Here is a 20,250-nt window from a genome sequence, read left to right on the forward strand (position 1 = left end):
TATGCTACCTTGAATTTCTAGCACAATTTGGCCTTTTAACCTTGCATGGTTTGACGAAACATGTGTTCAAACACTGCCAATAATCAAAGATGTCTTATGACTTAAATTGTAAATAATGTTATAACTTAACCAACTTTAGATACCTTACATTATCAACTCAATTAATTAATTGTAAAAAAAGAGGTTTGTACGGTTAGGAAGAATTTTATTTTCAAGCACAACTAAATAATGATCCAAATAAAATGACGATATAACCTCGTTTATACATATTTCAAGGGACCAGGGCGAAAAAAAATAAAAAGAGGGAAATGTAAAAATAAAACTTTATTATCTCATTATGATGGAAATGACAAGAAACAAATATGCACCACACTAAAATAAAATGTCAGAGATGCTTACGTTTTAATATATTACCTAGAACTTGATTATCTCACTTGGTGAAAAGAATAAATCCATCCAGTCTTGCAGTTCTTCACAACCGTAAAGAGAAAATAAATTTTCGGTTCTTGAGTAAGAAAGTTCTGTGCATGTTTTAGCATCTCAAAGTTTCCACATTTTATGGTGAGATTTTCTTACACAAAATATTTAAACTCTTCAAATAATCGTGTGTTAACATTTAATTCATTTCAGAAATTTATCGGAAACAATTCTGTACAACTACTTTCAAAAGATTGTTTATGTTTGGTAATAAAAATTTACGAATGTTTCAGCAGCAATGTTTGGAAATTCAGATTAGCCAACTGCCTTTCCAAAATATAGCTAATGTAAAACGAACATCGCTTAACACGCACAAGAACGCCGATTTACAGCAATTTGGTTATGTTGCTTTTAAACTTATTTTAATATGGTCGCAGTAATCCACTGTGAATTTGGGTAAAATCTCATTTAAAAATTATTTCATTTTAATTCTTTAAAGTTTAAAGTGCAGAGATGTGAAACATATTAATTTTCACGTTCACGTCACCAAAGATTTGGTTCATGGCCGTATGGTTTACCATGGCAGGTAGCACAAACAAAAAATTATATACATATATATTTTTTATATAGTTATGTGGCCTTCAGCTTTCGCCCATAGCCAAAGGGTCATTATATGCAGCTTGAATCTTCAATTTCCAGTCGTTATCAATTATGAGAATATATATTATACACCCATGCCTTACCCGGGACTCGAACCCAGGTTGTTTACAATGGCAAATGTAGCTGCCATGATCAAATAGTTAACGTTTACAATTATTTTACTTGCCGTTTACATTTACATAATTTTCTTTAAACATTTATGGTTTTGTCTAATTATTTTTGAAGGTTTACTATTAAATGCAGTGCTTCTGCAACGTAATTTCCGAGAAGTGCTTTCGCTTAAAGCGGGAAAGAGATACTGCATTTGTACTGTAGGGAAAATGGCGGTGCAAGTAAATAAATACGTTAATCACCGTAATTCGTAAATCAGTTCCATAAAAAGTATTATGTAGTTTAAAAATTATATTTACATGCATTTTAATATTTTCTTACGTTGCGTAGGAGATGTATTTTGCAAACTTAAAAACAAAGCAGGAATCGGTCATGGTAGATTCCAAAACCATTGTATTCTGAATCCCACAATTATACTGGAATCGGTGGAACCGACAGATTCCGGAACCGGAATCGACCCATCACTAATTAGGTTAGATTAGGTTAAGTTAGCTGCATAATTAAAAAAAAAATTATTGTATATTTAAGACATTTTCCTTAAAATTATTGTAGCTGACTTAAACCTTTCACTTTATTGTCTGTCTAATTCTCCAGAAGTTATTACATGCTGTGAAAAAATTTTTTAGCTGGATTCTATTTCTCATTCTTACTATTAAAATTTAATATTCATATTCGTGAATAATTTTACATTCATATTCAATTTGAACTAAAAAAAAATATTTACACAGCCGTAGTAGTAAAGCTTCTGGATCAGTTGTCAATTACAGTAAAACTCTTAAGATGTTTTGCAAGGGACGGATGATAAGAATTTATTAACTGGGAAAACTTCTTAAGAGGGAAATCTTAAAGATCAGTTGCTACATAAAAAAAAATCATTAAAATGACATACTTAGGTTATACTACTCTATTTGTTCAGCTTTCTCTTTTAAAATTAAACCATTTGTGGGGATTCCGTTTCCACAAATATTTGTTGTGTGTTAAAAGCATGACATTAATTTTAAATGTTTATTATGGAATTAATTATTCAAAATTTTGAATAATTTTTTAAGTTATCATGAAAACCACACATTTGAGAACCTAAAGAGGCCCTGGTGCAACCTGTACAGTGTTTGCCTCTCTAATTTTTTTTTTTATTGGTAGTAGGCACCTGTAGGAAGGGCCTTATGTATTAGCTCTATCATTACCAATGGCTAGGAATGGTGATTTTTCGTTTTCGCTAAATAGATGCGAAAATATGCTAAATTATATTTTTTCCGCTATAAAATGCGAAATCTATACTATTCTGAGATAAATGTGAAATCAAGGTAAAAAACTTAGATTCGTCTTCACTCTACACAATTTATTTACCGATTGTACTTCGTTTCAGTTCAGTATCAAAAGAAACCATCATTTTATGGCGTATTCAGCACAAGTATCTTATTGTCACGTCATTCTTAACTATTTTTCATAAATACTGAATGAAGAATGGCCATCCGTGCCTCGCGATTGTAAACAAAGCAAAGAACAACTAGCTGGAAGATTGTCAGTCATCTTGCAGTGTACAAGTTTTTAGACCACCATATTGCGACGTCTCTGCTTCGCCGCGCTAACAATTGTAAGTCCCATTTTCTGCTATTTCACGTGAATGCCACGTTCTTGTGTAGTCTGTGGAAGGTGGTGTGTTTACTAATGGGAAGCCTAAGCTGTACATCAAGCTCTGTCCCTGCCCGAATATTCACCTTCGGCCAACCTCGGGTTTATTTATATATATTTATATTTCTCTGTTTATTTTAATGTAGCTATACTAACCTAACTAACCGTCCATAGTGTTTTAAAGTGTTTTAATGTAGCTAACCTAACCGACCACTTTAAATATTTGAATTCATTTTTCCTGCGCAAAAATAAAACAAATCCCGATGTTGGCCGAAGGTGAATATACGGGCGTGTTCGGGCAGGGACAGAACTTGATGTACATCTTAGGCTTCTTGTTTAAAAATACGTGCATACTCGTGAATGTGTTGTATACTGTTATTTCTCGTGGTAAAAATTGGAGGAAACGTCATTTCCATTCGCGATCGCATAAATGAATACAAAAGTGAACAGTTCTACGAAAGTGATACGAATATTTTAATGTGCAATTTATGTAATAGCCGTCTTGAGTGGGAGAAAAAAAGATGTACCTACTTGAAAAGCACATTAAATCTGGGGAAATCAGGCTGCAAAAAAAAAGATTCACCGAGAAGTCTGATTAAGAAAAAACGTCGGTAAAACGGCAAGCAATGGTTTCTGGCATGATCAAAAACCAAAATAAGGCGAAAATTGAAGAAGAAAAAAACAGAAAAACAAATTTAAAAAACGAGTTTCAATAACATTATTTGTGCACTCTACATCAACTATGGCCATGAACACAGCTAAAAAAATATTTATTGTAATTTTAAGTATCTGTTCAATATATTGCACTCATAAGTGCTAAAATGTTTGGAAACCTGCCAAAATAGGCTATCTTTGCAGTTGTGCTAGATCTTTATTTATGTGGTTGTTAATAATTAATATGAGTATTATTTAATGCTTTTTAAAAAAATTTCTTTTCTTCAGTGATGTAAAACTAGAGAATTGGCTTATTCTTGTTTTTAAAAATGCTACAAAATGCTCAATTTCAAATTCAAAATGCTAAATGTTATTATTTTAAATGCTATAAATCACCATCTCTACCAATGGCCAAAGTGGGTGAGGAAAAATAATGTTTGTGACAGATACCATGAAAACCACACATTGGGAAGCTCTCATAGACTGATGCTACCTGTATGGTGGTTGCCTCTTGAATTTTATTTTTTAATGGTGGTGGACACCTGTAGGAGTCCCTTAAGGTCTGTCAATATTAGATCTGGGCCGATGCCGATCCCCGATCATAATCAGCTGATTTTGTTAATTTTATCATAATGATCGGCAAAACGTAGTCGATTATTTGAGCCGATCATTGGTCTCCTACTGCGAACTTATAACGTTGAATAATTACCTATACCTAACAACTTTCCATGTTGTATTTTACTGTATTTTTCGGGAAGAAAATTCAATTATTCATCGAAAAATAATAGGATTTAAACTTTAAACTACCCACACACGAAAAAAATATACCAATAAAGGCCTTTTCACAATACTGTGATGCGACACGATCTGGCGATGCGATGTAGCGAAGGCAGCGACGTAAATATATGTCGCCGGCTAGTGCATTTCATAATAGCGCGACGCGATCGCCATGCAGCTGGTAAAAAAAACCGAACCAGCCTGAACTCTGCTGGGGATATTTTACAACATGGCTGTAAACAAAAGTTTTTGGTGGTATATTCATAATGTTGTTATATTTGCACACTGACTGACTGGTAGAAGCATTTAATTATGGATAGGAATCGCGAAGCCCATAATATATTTCTAACCCAGCATTAGGTATTTTTCTCCGTCTGATTACAATATTTGTTACTAGAAACATCGTACAAACACGGCTTTTTCTGAACTTCATCAATCAGACGCTCTTCAAAGCTCACTTCAATTGAACAAAATCCACGTGTTGTTTACTAACATAACTTAGATGCATCAATACATAGTTTCTTGTTTCTGATTGGCTGTTATTTCTGACGTCATTAGCTACATCGCCGAAGTGACGAAACAGCCTCGTCGCCAAATGAGCTGTCGCGCATCGCGGGCGATGTAATTGTGATTGGCTGGTTTGGTATGACGTCACGTCACATCGCGTCGCGGTATTGTGAAAAGGGCTTGAAATAAACAAAAAGCGTAAGTTTTATAAACATCGAACAGTTACATACCTAAGTATAAATTTCCACATATATTTACGGTACTTTCGGTAAAATAATTTTCCATTATACTATTTGCAAAGTTAGTTCTTATCATTTACGAACCAAAAACTATGTATTTGTTTACCATTTACGGTTAATGTTACCGCAATGGCGACTGTTGTTTAGGTTGGTTATGTGACGCCTTAGATTAGTGACGCGCGTCACGCGACTGAATTTGTACGGATTAATGGCGCTAGTAGTCTCGTGGTTAGTAAACAACTACCTCTTCGGGAATTCATTTATTTAGTTTTTTCTCTCTAAATATGGCCTATTGAAAGTTTTGTTTAGCGAAATTAATATTCTTATCCTGTTTAGCGGGAAATAGAGCTTATTTTTCTTTTGTATAAAAACCTGGTTGATGAAGAGTTTTGTTCCCCATTTAGTGGTATTTCGTATTCACAAATTAACTTACAATCTGGAATTATTGAAATTTTGTTGGCGGCACTGGGGGTAAGGAAGGGCAATAAAATTATCGCTGACGTCTACTGGCACACACGGATCACAGAATGATGGGAGTTGTGATTAGGTAAAGATTTGGTTTGTCCTTATTACATTTTAACGCACTATTGTAATTGTAATTAGTATTGAAAATTTAAATTTGAAATTCTCTCCTTAAGTAATTCACACTTACATTAAAAAACTGTAAATTTTAAATCCTGTGATGTTGCTTGGAGAGGCCACACATTTCCAGTTTTTTTTCAGGTTGTTTAAAATTAATCAATTCAGAGGTACTTGAAAGGCTCTAATAGGCTTAGAAGATCGGCAAGATCGGCAGCAGATGATCGGCATCGGCATGATCGGCAAAACAGGTGATCGACCCAGCTCTAGTCAATATCATTATAAATGTTAATGTAAAAAAATAAAAACCGGGACAGAATTTGCCTTATTTGCGGGTAATTGCATAGGTTGTTGTCCCAAGCTCTCTGTACAATGATGCACCCGGGCGGTAAATATATCCAGCAAATAGAGCTAACTTCAGCATAGTTAGCATTCTTGGTACTGGTCTTAACCTTTGTGGTTATGTTTCTGCAGCATTCTTTAATTTTGCTTAAAGGGTATTACAAAATTTATAAATATTTTCAGTACAATTTTTTTTTGTAAATACATGTATGTAAATATACTGGGTAATAAAGATTTTATTTATAAATTAACTCTGAATAATATGTTTACCATGATGGACCAGAATAAAAAAATCCATGAATGTAATGGCTACCGATCATAGCTGTTTTGTTCACAGCAGTGAAGCGCTATAAACATCTCACGGACGACCAAGATCAATGCCATGTGAGAAAGATTATAAACAAAATATATTGAAAACTGCTGAGGAAGCACATGTTACAAATTCTCACCTTTCAAATAAACTTTTTATTTATTGCAACAACACCATCACTCAAAACCAATTTTTTCCCCCCACCAATAATATATATGATTTTCCGCGAGGTTTTTTCTACCCAAGGCACTAGTTTTCATATCCTGAACGTTTTTTATCATTAGATTTTTCAGCAGGCGTAGATGATCGCTACCGCAAACTTTCGGCAATCATTGAAACGTTTTCTCACAGAAAAACAAAATCACAAAGCACAATCTACATGCAAGATGTCCATTGTTCCTTTAAGCAGTAGCATGTCAGCCAGCCTTTTAGCTTGAAGGAACCTGTGCACTATGCAGCGTTGCCATGCGGCGTTGTGAAGTTTTGAATAAGCCTCATACCATGATTTTTTAACACATGTTTTACAAAACAATTGTGCACAATTTACGGGTAAATACTGTGTAAGTTCGGCCAAAAACAGAAAAAATAGCTAGCAGAGTAAACTAAAATGTTCATTACGTCTACCATATAAAATTTTTACCATAGTGCTCAACAAACAATGAAACTGAATTGTCTCCTCATATTGCTGTACCAGTTGCATCACATGTCACGCAATCAGGTCAGCGAATGGCTAGTGGTTTATTTTTGTTGTATATTCGTCTACATTGTCTCGAATGAGGTAAATGTACAGATGGAACAGTCTCACAAAGGATACGTGTGCAAGCAGGTGATTGGTCGAAAAATATATCTCAACAGCATTATGCATGCGGCAAAGGTTTTGACGGTCATGTTTGTTATTATGAAACAATTGTCTAAAAGTTTATCTATAAATAAAGTTTAAGAGTGTAAAGATAAACTTTATTACATTTTATTCCTGAAATGATGAACGTTATATGCAGGAAGCATCTATAAATGCAATAGTTTTTAATGGGAAAAATTAACATAGGTATACATGGAAGTGATACCGGGAATAATTATTTAAACGTTATAAACGGGAAAACGTATTGTGCGGGAACATCTTGAGAGTTTTACTGTAACTTGTTGGTTTACATGAGAATTGTTATCATTTTAATGTAAGTTATGTAAGTGTGGCTGTGTCTTGATTACATCAGATATTTTCTTTTTTTCATTTCGCATGAGGAGCAACAGGTATGTTTGATGTTGCAGACTTTGTGGCTTTAATGGGATTAATATTTTCCCAGGCCTCTGAGTGGAGAGAAGGAAAGGAAAGGGAGGACGGGGGGCTGGTGTAGTGCCTTTAGACTTGGATTTCTTTAGAGTAACTTCCAGGAGTCGTGCAGTTAAAACTAAAATCACAAAGGCTGGCCTGTGTGCCGCAAGTCCGCATGTGCAGGGCATAAAGACCAGTAGGTTCATGAATTATTTATGCATGTTTATGGATTATGTTGCAATTCCACAGAAATATTATATTATAAAGTGTATTTACCATAAATTATGCACATGCATATTCTGTTGGTCATTAATAACTAAAGGTGTGCGGGAAAGGAAATTGAGCTTTGGGAAAAATTCGGGAGGGAAAATCAGATTTCACTCGGGAAATCGGGAAAAATCGGGAAAATACATTATAAGCTATAGAGCATGAGAGCAAACTTATAATTTTTGTAATACAGTAGAACCTCTCATATCCAACCATGACGGGACCGGGCCATGGTCGAAACAGCCAGAAGGTCGGATATCCGTAGGAGCAAAAAAAAACTTTCCTGGCTATGCAGTATGTACAGTAATACAAATTTATTTGTAAAAAGGTTGCTGTATACATTTCAAACATTTACTGTTAAATTATAAATGAGAAGATGAATACAATGTAAGCATACCTTATTTAAAGAATTCAGTAATGAATTGTTTCAGTTTTGTCAATCTTGATTCACAATACATCCATAGGTGTTGCTTCTGGATTTTGCTCTATGTATTTCAGCGCAACTTCAAAGGCATCCTTAGCAGCAGAATGACTCACTATGTTGTCACTGGCCATTTCGTCTTCATCAGAGTCAATTTCTTCCTCGGCTTTGTTCTGCACGACAGCAATGATATGGTGGTAGTTGAGATCTTCATTGGTAACTTCTGAAACATCAGCCCCAACATGCCACTCTTCTACATCTGTCATATGGAGATCACACTGAAACACTTGTAGATTTTGTAATATGTATTTCTGTGGTGTCTGTCTCAACTTTTGTTTCTGTCGGTCGGCTCATGATCAGTCTCAGGTTCTTCTTTTTTTCAATGATTGCCAAAAAAAATTTCCAAGCCTTCTGAAGGGTGGTTTGATTAATTTTGTCCCAAGCTGCAGCAACGGTGCAGATAGCATCTTGGGTGTTTAAACTTTTCATTACATCCTTCATTACATCCTTCTTCTGTTTTGTCCAACAGAGAGCCGACATATTTTCTTCTGAATCTTCTCTTTAACCACTCAAATTCCCTGATCCATGGATTGTATTAAAGGTGTCACATGGGGCGGTAAAAATATAAAACGTGCAATTTTTCATAAATATTTGTAGTCTGTGCTTTTCTTGTAAGCCAAATGGATTGCTGTTAATGTGTTAATAGAAGCTCAAATGTGAGAAATTTTTGGTTTTTCCCGAAAATACCAGGAACAATATTATTCCCTCCTGACGGGAAAAAAAGCAATGTCCTCCGGAAGTTCTTCCCGAAAGTCGGGATCCCGCACACCACTAATAATAACTAATAGTTCTATTGAACATTACAAAATTTCTCCTTGCATAATGATTATAACATTATTATAAACCATGATTTCAAAGAATCCTTTAATATTAAAAGCACATTTATGCTACTAAAATATTTAGGTATTATGAGGTTATGTATTGACTGATTATATTAGATCCAGGGTGAAAATGTATGCTTTTTAAACCATGAGTTTACAAGCTGTATGTTACCTGAACATTTTCAAATTTCAGATATAGTAGTTAAATCTTTTACATGGAAAGAAATTTCTGTCATACATCATACCATCTTGACGCGGTAAGCGAAACCTACGCCTGCCAAGTGTGTTTGGCCTTATGACGTCCAGTAAATCACAATTGTTCTCATTCAGTTCAAAACCTTGAAATTTTGTAAATAGTTTACAAATAATTTCATGGAAAGGCAGTGCCTTAGGTCCCTGTAGTGCCTTTGTATTAATTAACCCTATTACTGATAAAAATTTCCAACACCGCGATACCTCTACAGATTCTTCAATATCACCACTGTTTCCTGATTCTACAATCAACATTTTGTAATTACTAGCCACACACTATATGAATAAACAATTTAAATATTTATTTTTTGAATGTTTTGGGTAATGTCTTTTATTTCTAAAACTAAATTCAAAACAAGTTTAGTTTAACATTTATTAGGTAAGTAAATATCTCTTCTGTTAAACTTGTATAGTTCAACTGTGTTAGTAAATAATTTTAAAGATTTGCCTTCAAATATGTAATTAAAATAATTCTAAAAATATAAAAATATTATTAAAACTATGACAAACACAGCATAATATTCTTGTCTGGCCAAATTTTTATAATTAAAAAAAAAACATGTTTTTCCCACCAACCAGCTGCATATAATCATGTGCAAATAGAGGTGTTTTGAGTTTCGATTGAATTATTATGAAACAAAAATTATTCACTTAGCTAGAAATATTCTTGATAAAAAATTTTTTATCTATGCTAATGGATGTATTTTAAAATTTTATGCATGACCTCGTACACTCCCATCCCAAAAATTTTTTTTTTTACTATGGAGGGTTGGTGGAGTGTCACAAAAGAAAGATAAGGATGGTTGGAATGGAGAGGAAGTGACACGTCTGTCTCCGCTGTGTGGAGTCTAGCACTCACTGACTGCTGCCACCAACCTTGCTTGCCAGGTGCTCTGGCCAGGTCTAGTGCTAGCCGACAGTTTAATGTCCAGGTGTCACAGGCAACTTGAAAGTTTTGTTACAAAACCTTCCTCCCACGGGAACACACATGGCTAGTCATCACAATAAGGCTAGGGGAAAAGGTTGAGTGAATCAGACTACATACATGTTCACATGCAAGTTGTTTTTATTGATTACATTTTTTTTCTTCACAAAGGAACAAATTCCATACCTGGTGAAAAGTCCAAAATTATATATATAAAGCAGAATGCAATTCAGCAATTTAAGGTTGATATGAAAGTATTGCTTTTTGAAGTAACAAAGTTTCTTTCTTAAGTTTAGTCTCTGTTTCTAAATTGCATTTTAAGTCATTCTATTCACTTTCCATATTTGCTTCACATGTGCCTTGTTGAAAATATGACTGCCACTGAAAATCTTGTCAGCTTAGTCTTGTTCTCTGTTTTGTAGTGAAGGACATTGTGACAGATCAACCTATTTATTTTCAAGAGGGTGGACAGACAGGTAGGCGAAGCTGAAAAGGCGTGAGAAAGGAATTCATGCCGCACACACGGATATCTCTGTCTGCGTGGGATGTTATTTGTTGACAAAAATTTTTAACATTAAAACCACAGAAAAATTAAATGCTCAGGTCAGAATATTAAGCATGTAAATTCACTTACCCAAAATTATTAATCTATTAAGAAAGATCTATTTTAAATTCTTCTCTGCACTGTCGAGTAAACTTAATGAAGGTCGGGGTGGCTGTGGGAGAGGGTTGTTCTTGCACCACGCCACTGGCCAGTCACTCGGCTCAGCCCAGCCCGGCATGCTGCCGACAGTGTATGTGTTGTACAGTGTTGCACATCAGATTGCTGCACAATAGAATTATGAATACTGCCACATTTACAAATTAACTGAATTTTAGGTAAATTTTATAGAAACTTTTGCTTTAATAAGCATTTTTTATCAATACCAGTACATATATTAAAAGAAAACTAAGTACAGCACATTATTTATTTCCATATCTCTGATGCCTGTGCTGATACCTTGGTGTTAGCTCAGAGATAAATATTGGTGGAAGTCCGATACCGGTATCTAACCTGTTCTAAACTCTTTGTGTTTTTAATGAAATACTTGACACAAGAATGCTCTCCATTGTTTTAAAGGAAGTATGTTATTTGCTTTTGGTCTCTTATCAGCATTACTAATAAGACACTAGAAATAATGTATTTAGGAACACTTACAGCTTTTGTGATTTTATCTTACGTAGCCACATTTAAAAAATTTATATGTATGTACTAAGGTTATGTATCTTAGTGCTTAGTGTAGCTAATCATGCAAACTCTTATTGATAACAAGTAACCCTTATACAAAAAAGTAAAATTCGTAGTCTATGTTTATGGAGTCTGTTCTCCAAACACTTTTGTATTTTGTGATAATTTCTGTAGAGTTAAGTTAAATCCACCACTGAACATTCCTTGTGGTAGGAATACTCGTGGTGTTGGAGGGGGCGGCGGGGAGGAAGGGAGAGCGTGCAGGGCCTGTGCTGCCCCGCAGTGGTTCGAGGAGAAGACGCAGCAGGTGGAGAGCCTGGACGCACAGCTGCGACGCCTGCACGCCAGCGTGGAGACCCTGGTGCTGCACCGCAAGGACCTGGCGCTGCTCACCTCGGCCTTCGCCAAGAGTGCGGCCATGCTGGGCAACTGCGAGGAGCACACGTCCCTGTCCCGCGCCCTCTCCCAGCTCGCCGACGTGGAGGAGAAGGTACATTACCAGTACCATGTCGAGTAGTGGCAAAACATTTAGTAGTCGGTGGAACTTCATTGCATCTTTTTTTTAAATCCCAACCAACAGAATATAGTGGAACAAAAGTGCACACTGTATAGAGTATCCTATGATGGGTTTTAGAATCACTATCATAGTACTAACTGCATAATAGCCTAGTACTAACCTACAATATTTAGATTTACAAAATAATTTTACAACTCTAAATTTTGATGTAACTTAACTATCTGAATTTTTATCACTAAATATTTGTAAGAAACTAGTACGTATGTACTTATAAATAAATTAGAATTATCTCTTTCAGATTATATTATGAAGCACAATGAAACTAATATTTGTTTGTCCAGTTGCATTGCAGTTAGACAAAATATTTAGGATGTTAATTTGTAAAATAAAAATGAAAAAAAAATTCACTTTAAAAATAATTTTATTGTTAATTTAAATATTCAAATTTATTGGTCTACATATTGCATGCTTAAAACAAGAATATTCAGGGTGTTTGTATGATACTATTGTGCTTATGCTCAGTGGATGAAGTAGCCGTGCCATTACATTCAAATTGGCCAATGTATATTAGATTATGTACGGTAACTATGGTGCATCTGTGGTAACTGGTGCTTCGTCTGTGTTTATTCATCACTTATCATTTGTTTTTACTTCACGTGCGCCATTATTATTCTCAGCTAGTCGGACAATAAAACTGACGTGCATTTCAATGGACAATAATTCTCTTGAAATGGATATTTTAAGCCCATTCTAAGAAATTGTTACTGCAGCGAGTTCTACAAAATTGTTAGTATGGTGCTTTGCATAGAAGTTTTTTTTTGTAGTGTAGGTTAACGTAAAAAAATTATGATAATGATTTTTTAACTGATCGCAAATATGTCCAAACAAAAAAGATTCATAAATTCAGTAGGAGATAATGTAAAATTATCCACAGTCACTAGCATATTGGTTACTTAATTATCTTCATCTATACAGGATGTCTACCAGATCTAGTAAATAAAATTCCCTGATTTTTCCAGGTTTTCCAGGTCTAAAACTGAATTTTTCCAGGTTTTCTTTAACACAATTACGACTAGGGATGGGAAAACCCATTCCCAATTTCATCGATACCTACCGATTCTACTTAAATAATCGATAATCGAGAATCGATGATAAAAGTCGATTCCCGCATGTAGCAAAAGAAATCATTTCACAACATTGCAAATCTGTGATACAATTATTTAACGACTCTGAGTGGGGTTATGACTGACTAGATGCATATATAACAGTCATATTTCCCCAAATAAACAATATCTAAAACTTGGGTCGATGTTATACACAAGTCAAAGTACAAAAATTATTTATAAAAAATTATCACTGCGTATAGAAGGGGCCTGTTCTTTTCGCGATTGCGATTAAACAACGATAAACGCGAAATCACCGTAAAATATAGTTTTCACGCGAAATCGCCACAACACAGCGTTTTTCCACGAAATTTAGTTTTAAAATGCGAAATCGCAATGTTTTTATGGGAAATTTAAATACTGTGTAAAAGACTTTTACTGGTAAACAAACACTGCAACATGGCCGTCACTGAACATTAATCATAAATGCACTAAAGCAAACAAAACCTTACACACGCTCACGTTATAATGTTGAACCCAAAAATATACTGTAAAAATACGCAAAACTACGGCGTTTATTTTCCTTTCCGGCATAATGTTAGGATAGATAAGACAAACAGGCGACGTTTTAAAGTCCACGCACACCGCTCGGGGCACTGACGTCAGCTTGGAACAGCGACATCGGATAAATACAAAAGCAAGCAGATGATTGGGCGAACGGTGTTTGGAACAGCCTTACGTGAGTGGCCATACCACGTCAGCCGGGGGCGCTGGCATATAGTTGGAACAGCGTCGTAGTATCAAGCAGGGCGAACCATTCTACTTTGTCACCCAGCCGTATGGGGCAGCACAAGCATTTTAAATCGCGCCAAAAAGCGGAAAAATGTAAACAAACATTCATTTTCGAATGGTGTGACGATGATGATTGGTTGGTCAGTGTTTTATAGGTTTTGTTGGGTCGTTACCACAACGCCGAAATAACAACGAATGAATTTGTATTTCTTAAATGTAACTTAACCCCGAAATACCACAATCAAGTACAACACTTTCATTTGCTAGTTGTCTAGTTGTTGCTTAATTTTGTTACTGTTTCATTTCACAAATTTTTTAGTTAATTTGTACCCTTCTCTAAGTTAGGCAAGTTGTATGAACGAAAATAATATATACTGCTCAAGGAAAGCTTAAAATTTTTTTTTATTGTTTATTCCGTATTACAAAACAAATTTTAGATTAGTTTGACCCCTTTGACATGAGCCATTAACTTCTAATGATGTAAACATTTATATGAGTTAATGTTAATAACTTAGTTGTGTACTCAAATTTGATAAATATGAATTTATGATGTATGCTACATCATATGTGTATTGAAAGCTGAAAAAAAAAATGTTGCAAATAGAATTTGAATTATTTAATATTAAGTTAACAAGGTGAGTATCGAGAATCGAAGGATTTTTTAAGGAATCGATAATCGGGTATCGGAATCGAAAATTTTGGAATCGTCCCATCCCTAATTACGACATTACACGAAACTGAAAAAACTGCATAACAATACATTGATGGGTTTCAAAGTATTTCAACTTACTTAAATTAGTAAAAATATTACCTTCTTCTAGACGTGGCCAAAGTGACTCAATTGATGGCAAATAAAACATGCTGCTACAAATATTTCACACACTTACTTTTGCAAAAAACATTAGTAAAAGAAAGCTCCCATCAATTTCGCAGTGACTCAACTTTAGCGTCTATAGCACTTGCTTCAGAACAAGCCAAATCCAACACTCGAGCCTTCTTAAACTGCAATGCCTTGATCTCCTCTTCAACTCTTTTTTCTGCCTTCTTCTTGTCTGTAGCTTCCTTTTCTTTTTGTTTTGTTTGCATGGCTTCCCTACTCCTACAACTAGCATTTCTTACATACTGTAACATGGACTTGATGATATCAACATGCTCTACACCTCCAGAACGTTGAACAAAGGCATACACTTGTCTTTGTGCAATCAGTGTTTCTTCCTGCAAGTTTTCAGTCAGCAGATTAGAATTCACTGAAAATCCTCTTTCCAATGATGCATTTCCATCATCATCCTCACAAACTTTAGAAGGCCTGTTTTGGCAACTTCTCGAGAAAAAGACGAGAACAGTGCTGCAGAATCTTGCAAGGAACATACCAACTGATATGATCACTCAATGTTATCAGCTTCTTGTCCTGATAGCCACCTGTTTCGAAGACAATTCTAAACTGTACTTCACACGCTGTTTCCTCACACCAGAAATTAAAGCCATAGACGGACATAAGCAGGAAATTCCTCTGGTAAGTTTGTACTTTAGGGGACTTTTGTCTTGAAGGTTTTTTACCATAACCTTTGGACAAGTCCTAACATCATTTTTCAGTAACAGGACAGACTTTTCTGGTACTTTCTCTTTCTTTATGGCATGGCGTACTGCATAACCCAACTTGATGTTAGCAGTCAATAGATTTTCCTGGTTATCTACATCCAATCGAGACATTGCGTTTCTCCCTAAAGCTCTTCAGTACCTCTGGTTTGATAAACTTTCCTGCCAAAGCTAATAAAATGTCTACCAGTGAATCATACAGAAAAGGTGCCATGGGTGCTTCACTTTGGAACATTGTAAGAAACAATTCCAGCTCTGATGCCAAAGAGTGGAAGAATGTAAATTTTACTTCTAGAAGATTATCTTCAAGAGCACTTATCACTACATTGAAAGACAGATGAAATAGAAACTTCACTAACAAATTTCTTTGGAACATTGTAAGAAACAATTCCAGCTCTGATGCCAAAGAGTGGAAAAATGTAAATTTTACTTCTAGAAGATAATCTTCAAGAGCACTTTCCACTACCTACATTGAAAGACAGATGAAATAGAAACTTCACTAACAAATTTCTTTAGGTGGGGTAACGTTTTCATGGCACGCTCAGCAACTGCAGTATTTTCTAACCATCAGATTGCACAACATTTCTTGGGAAAAAGCTCTGATCTAGTTATTCTAATGTAATCTGCCCTCCTTGCAAATACATGCTTAAACAAAAAGTAACTGTGCCTCAAAAAACTAACAACATCCCATTGAGTAGCAGAAATTCCAGTTTTGAAAGCACCATGGACCGTATGAAGCCCACAGCTACCAATTTCTAGCAACGATGGCGAATCTTCACCAAAAGTGTCTGTGATATGTATTTTCAAAGCTAACAAAAATGCCCAGTTTACGTTGGGGGCATCCATAATTACTTAAAATTAAATGCACCTGTCGGTGTAATCCGAACGCGGGAAGCACATGCCGCAGCACGTACGTCAGCAGGATAACAGACCAGCTTGAACCAGTTTGTATCACGCGATTTAACGCCACTTCCGTATCCGATGGTAAATAAAAGAAAATGGATGTGGGAACTGTTAATTTGCCATTCCAAAATAAAAATGGGAGGGGATACACTTGATGCTACGTCAATGCAAGCTGATCAATAAACAAAAACAAAACAAAAATTCCCTGATTTTTGAAAAAATTCCCTGATTTTTCCCTGATTTTTCCCTGATTATTCCCTGATTTTTCCAGGTTTTCCAGGGTCAGTAGACACCCTGTCTATACTAATATTATAAAGCTGAAGAGTTTGTTTGAACGCGCTAATCTCAGGAACCACTGGTCCGATTTGAAAAATTCTTTCAGTGTTGGATAGTACATTTATCGAGGAAGGCTATAGGCTATATTATACAGGGTGTCTACTGACCCTGGAAAACCTGGAAAAATCAGGGAATATTGTAATCAAGGAAAAATCAGGGAATTTTTTAAAAAATCAGGGAATTTTTGTTTGGTAGGTTGTAGTTAGCAATACGTTTTTTTTTTATTGATCTGCTTGCATTGACGTAGCATAAGTGAATCGCGCCCCATTTTTTAATTTTTGAGTGGAAAATAACAAACAGTTCCCACGTCCATTTTCTTTTATTTACCATCGGATTCGGAAGTGGCGTTAAATCATGTGATACAAACTGGTTCAAGCTGGTCTGTTTTCCTGCTGACGTGACGTGCTGCAGCATGTGCTTCCCACATTTGGATTATACCGACAGGTGCATCAATGGATGCCCTCAACGTAAACTGGGCATTTTTGTTAGCTTCGAAAATGCATATCACAGACACTTTTGGTGAAGATTTGCCATCGTTGCTACAAAATTGGTAGCTGTGCGCTTCATACGGTCCATGGTGCTTTAAAAACTGGAATTTCTGTTATACAATTAAACGTTGTTAGTTTTTTGAGGCACAGTTACTATTTGTTTATGCATGTACCTACATTAGAATAACTGGATCAGAGTTTTTTTCCAAGAAATTATGTGCAATCCGATGGAATACTGCAGTTGCTGAGCGTGCCATGAAAACGTTACCCCACCTAAAGAAATTGGTTAGTGAAGTTTCTATTTCATCTGTGTCTTTCAGTGTAGTGAAAAGTGCTCTTGAAGAAAGTAAAATTGACATTCTTCTACTCTTTGGCATCAGAGCTGGAATTATTTCTCACAATGTTCCAAAGTGAAGCACCCATGGCACCTTTTCTCTATGATTCACTGGTAGACATTTTATTAGCTTTGGCAGGAAAGTTTTTGAAACCAGAGGTACTGAAGAGCTTTAGGGAGAAACACAATGTATCTCGATTGGATGTAGATAACCAAGAAAATATATTGACTGCTAACAATATCAAGTTGGGTTATGCAGTACGCCATGCCATCAAGAAAGAGAAATTACCAGTAAAGTCTGTCCTGTTACTGAAAAATTATGTTAGGACTTGTCTAAAGGTTATGGTAAAAAAACTTCAAGACAAAAGTCCCCTGAAGTACAAACTTACCAAGGGAATTTCCTACTTATGTCTGTCTGTGGCTTTAAATTCGGGTGTGAGGAAACAGTATGTGAATTACAGTTTAGAATGTTGTCTTCAAAACAAGTGGCTATAAGGACAATAAGCTGATAACATTGAGTGATCATATCAGTTGGTATGTTCCTCGCAAGATTCTGAAGCACTGTTCTCGTCTTTTTCTCGAGAAGACTGGCGCCTTGATCACTTGTGGATGCTCATTCTTAAGGCACATACAGTAGCTGCCAAAACAGGCCTTCTAAAGTTTGTGAGGATGATATTGGTACTTTCCCATGTAAATGCATCATTGGAAAGAGGATTTTCAGTGAATTCTGATCTGCTGACTGAAAACTTGCAGGAAGAAATACTGATTGCACAAAGACAGATGTACGACTTTGTTCAACATTCTGGAGGTGTAGAGCATGTTGATATCACCAAGTCCATGTTACAGTATGTAAGAAATGCTAGTTGTAGGCGTAAGGAAGCCCTGCAAACAAAACAAAAAGAAAAGGAAGCCACAGACAAGAAGGCAGAAAAAGAAGAGTAGAAGAGGAGATCAAGGCATTGCAGTTGAAGAAGGCTCGAGTGTTGGATGTGGCTCGTACTGAAGCAAGTGCAATAGACGCAAAAGTTGAGTCACTGCGAAATTGATGGGAGCTTCCTTTTACTTATGTTTTTGCAAAAGTAAGTGTGTGAAATATTTGTAGCAGCATGTTTTATTGGCCATCAATTGATTCACTTTGGCCACGTCTGGAAGAAGGTATTTTTTTTACTAATTTAAGTGTTTTGAAATACTTTTAAACCAGTCAATGTACTGTTATGCAGTTTTTTCAGTTTCGTGGAATGTCGTAATTGTGTTGCAGGAAACCTGGAAAAGTTCAGTTTTAGACCTGGAAAACCTGGAAAAATCAGGGAATTTCATTTACTAGATCTGGTAGACACCCTGATTATATTATCAATAACATTAGGGATCCTTACTAATAGTCCAATTTAGAATAAAATGCGTTGAAGGGGGTTAGATACATCATGCAGTACATGTACAAAGTGTGTGTTGACATTGCCGCAGGTGCTAGATTGCCTATTAACTAGACATCTGCGAATTGTGAATTTTCAGTTTGAATCGGATTCAAATCGAATTTCAAAAAAATTCAAGAGTTTCGAATTTTTTTCGAATCGAATTTGGGAATATTTATTAAAATAACATAGATCATAAAAAATTTTTAACATACCACCTTTGAAAAACTTGTCACATAATTCACAGTTTAAATCAAGTAACTAAAATTAAAGAGAGACTATTTTGAAGAAACACAACCAGATTCTCAAAAATTAAAAAAAAAAAATTAAAAAAAAATTAAAAAATTATGTCTATAAATCACTTCGCAAATCATTTCAAATTGTCATGGAGAAAGGTGAGTTCATAGACATGGTGCGGCAACAACAATTCTCTGCGGCTGGTAACTATGTTGCCTGCTGTAGAGAAAACTCTCTTCACTTGCCACCTTATTTCAAGGATAAAAATATTAATAAAAATATCACAGCATAAGGAAGTGGTACAAAAGAAAAACAAATTGGTTGTCTGTAAAGTCGGTTTACGGACGATAGTTTAACGTGACGTTATAACGAAACATTGATTAAATGATTGCATACTTTTATGAATAAAATTTAATAATTTTTATTGAATTATCACTACTTTGTATGGATACAAAGAAGTGAAATTAAATCTATAATTTACTTGATGAATTTACTTTTATTTGCACTCATTAATTCAAATATGTTTATTACTTTAACAAAGAGATTATTTTAACTATAACTTTTATACATGTTTGCTATTTAACTTCCTCCAATCTGTGTTATTCTGTTAAGGATAGGACGATGATAGGAAAAGTAAGAAACGAATGGGAGTGTTTCAAGTTTAATGCGCCTCGAAAAAGTCAAATTGATGGTTGTTCCAATCGAGTGGAAGAGAGATAGATGCGGCGCAATCGTACAATGAGCGTAAAGGGACACAGCGTAACGGGGCAATGTGCGTAACGGGACACTTTTTCGTGCGTGCAGCCGGCGTTCATTGATTTATTAGACGTTATCACGTCAAAAATAAAACAAATTTACCGTTTTTATCGCGTAAGCATTGCACATTTTATTCTAAAATCAAGTTTATAATTAGGGGTGAGACCGTGGGTTGACTCTTTGCTGAGTTTTGAAATAAACAAACACCGTCGTATGACTGCGCTGCGTCAGCAAGTGATAGGCTGAATCCTTCTTGCGCGCCAAGCACTAGTTGCAACACACACACTTCAGTACAGTCGGTGCTAAT

At 35.4% G+C, this 20,250-nt stretch overlaps 1 protein-coding gene across 2 annotated transcripts in view; it reads left to right on the forward strand.

Moving 5' to 3' along the window:
• The window catches only part of LOC134541654 (sorting nexin-2), a 105,554-nt gene that overhangs the window by 39,963 nt on the left and 45,341 nt on the right, over positions 1 to 20,250 (forward strand). For both annotated transcript variants that reach the window (XM_063385242.1, XM_063385244.1), the window contains one exon: positions 11,756 to 11,962. In XM_063385242.1, the coding sequence (XP_063241312.1) occupies positions 11,756 to 11,962 (207 nt within the window). The remainder of the gene's footprint in view (positions 1 to 11,755; positions 11,963 to 20,250) is intronic.

Source organism: Bacillus rossius, assembly GCF_032445375.1.
Source record: "Bacillus rossius redtenbacheri isolate Brsri chromosome 4 unlocalized genomic scaffold, Brsri_v3 Brsri_v3_scf4_1, whole genome shotgun sequence".
Classification (NCBI taxonomy): Eukaryota; Metazoa; Arthropoda; class Insecta; order Phasmatodea; family Bacillidae; genus Bacillus; species Bacillus rossius.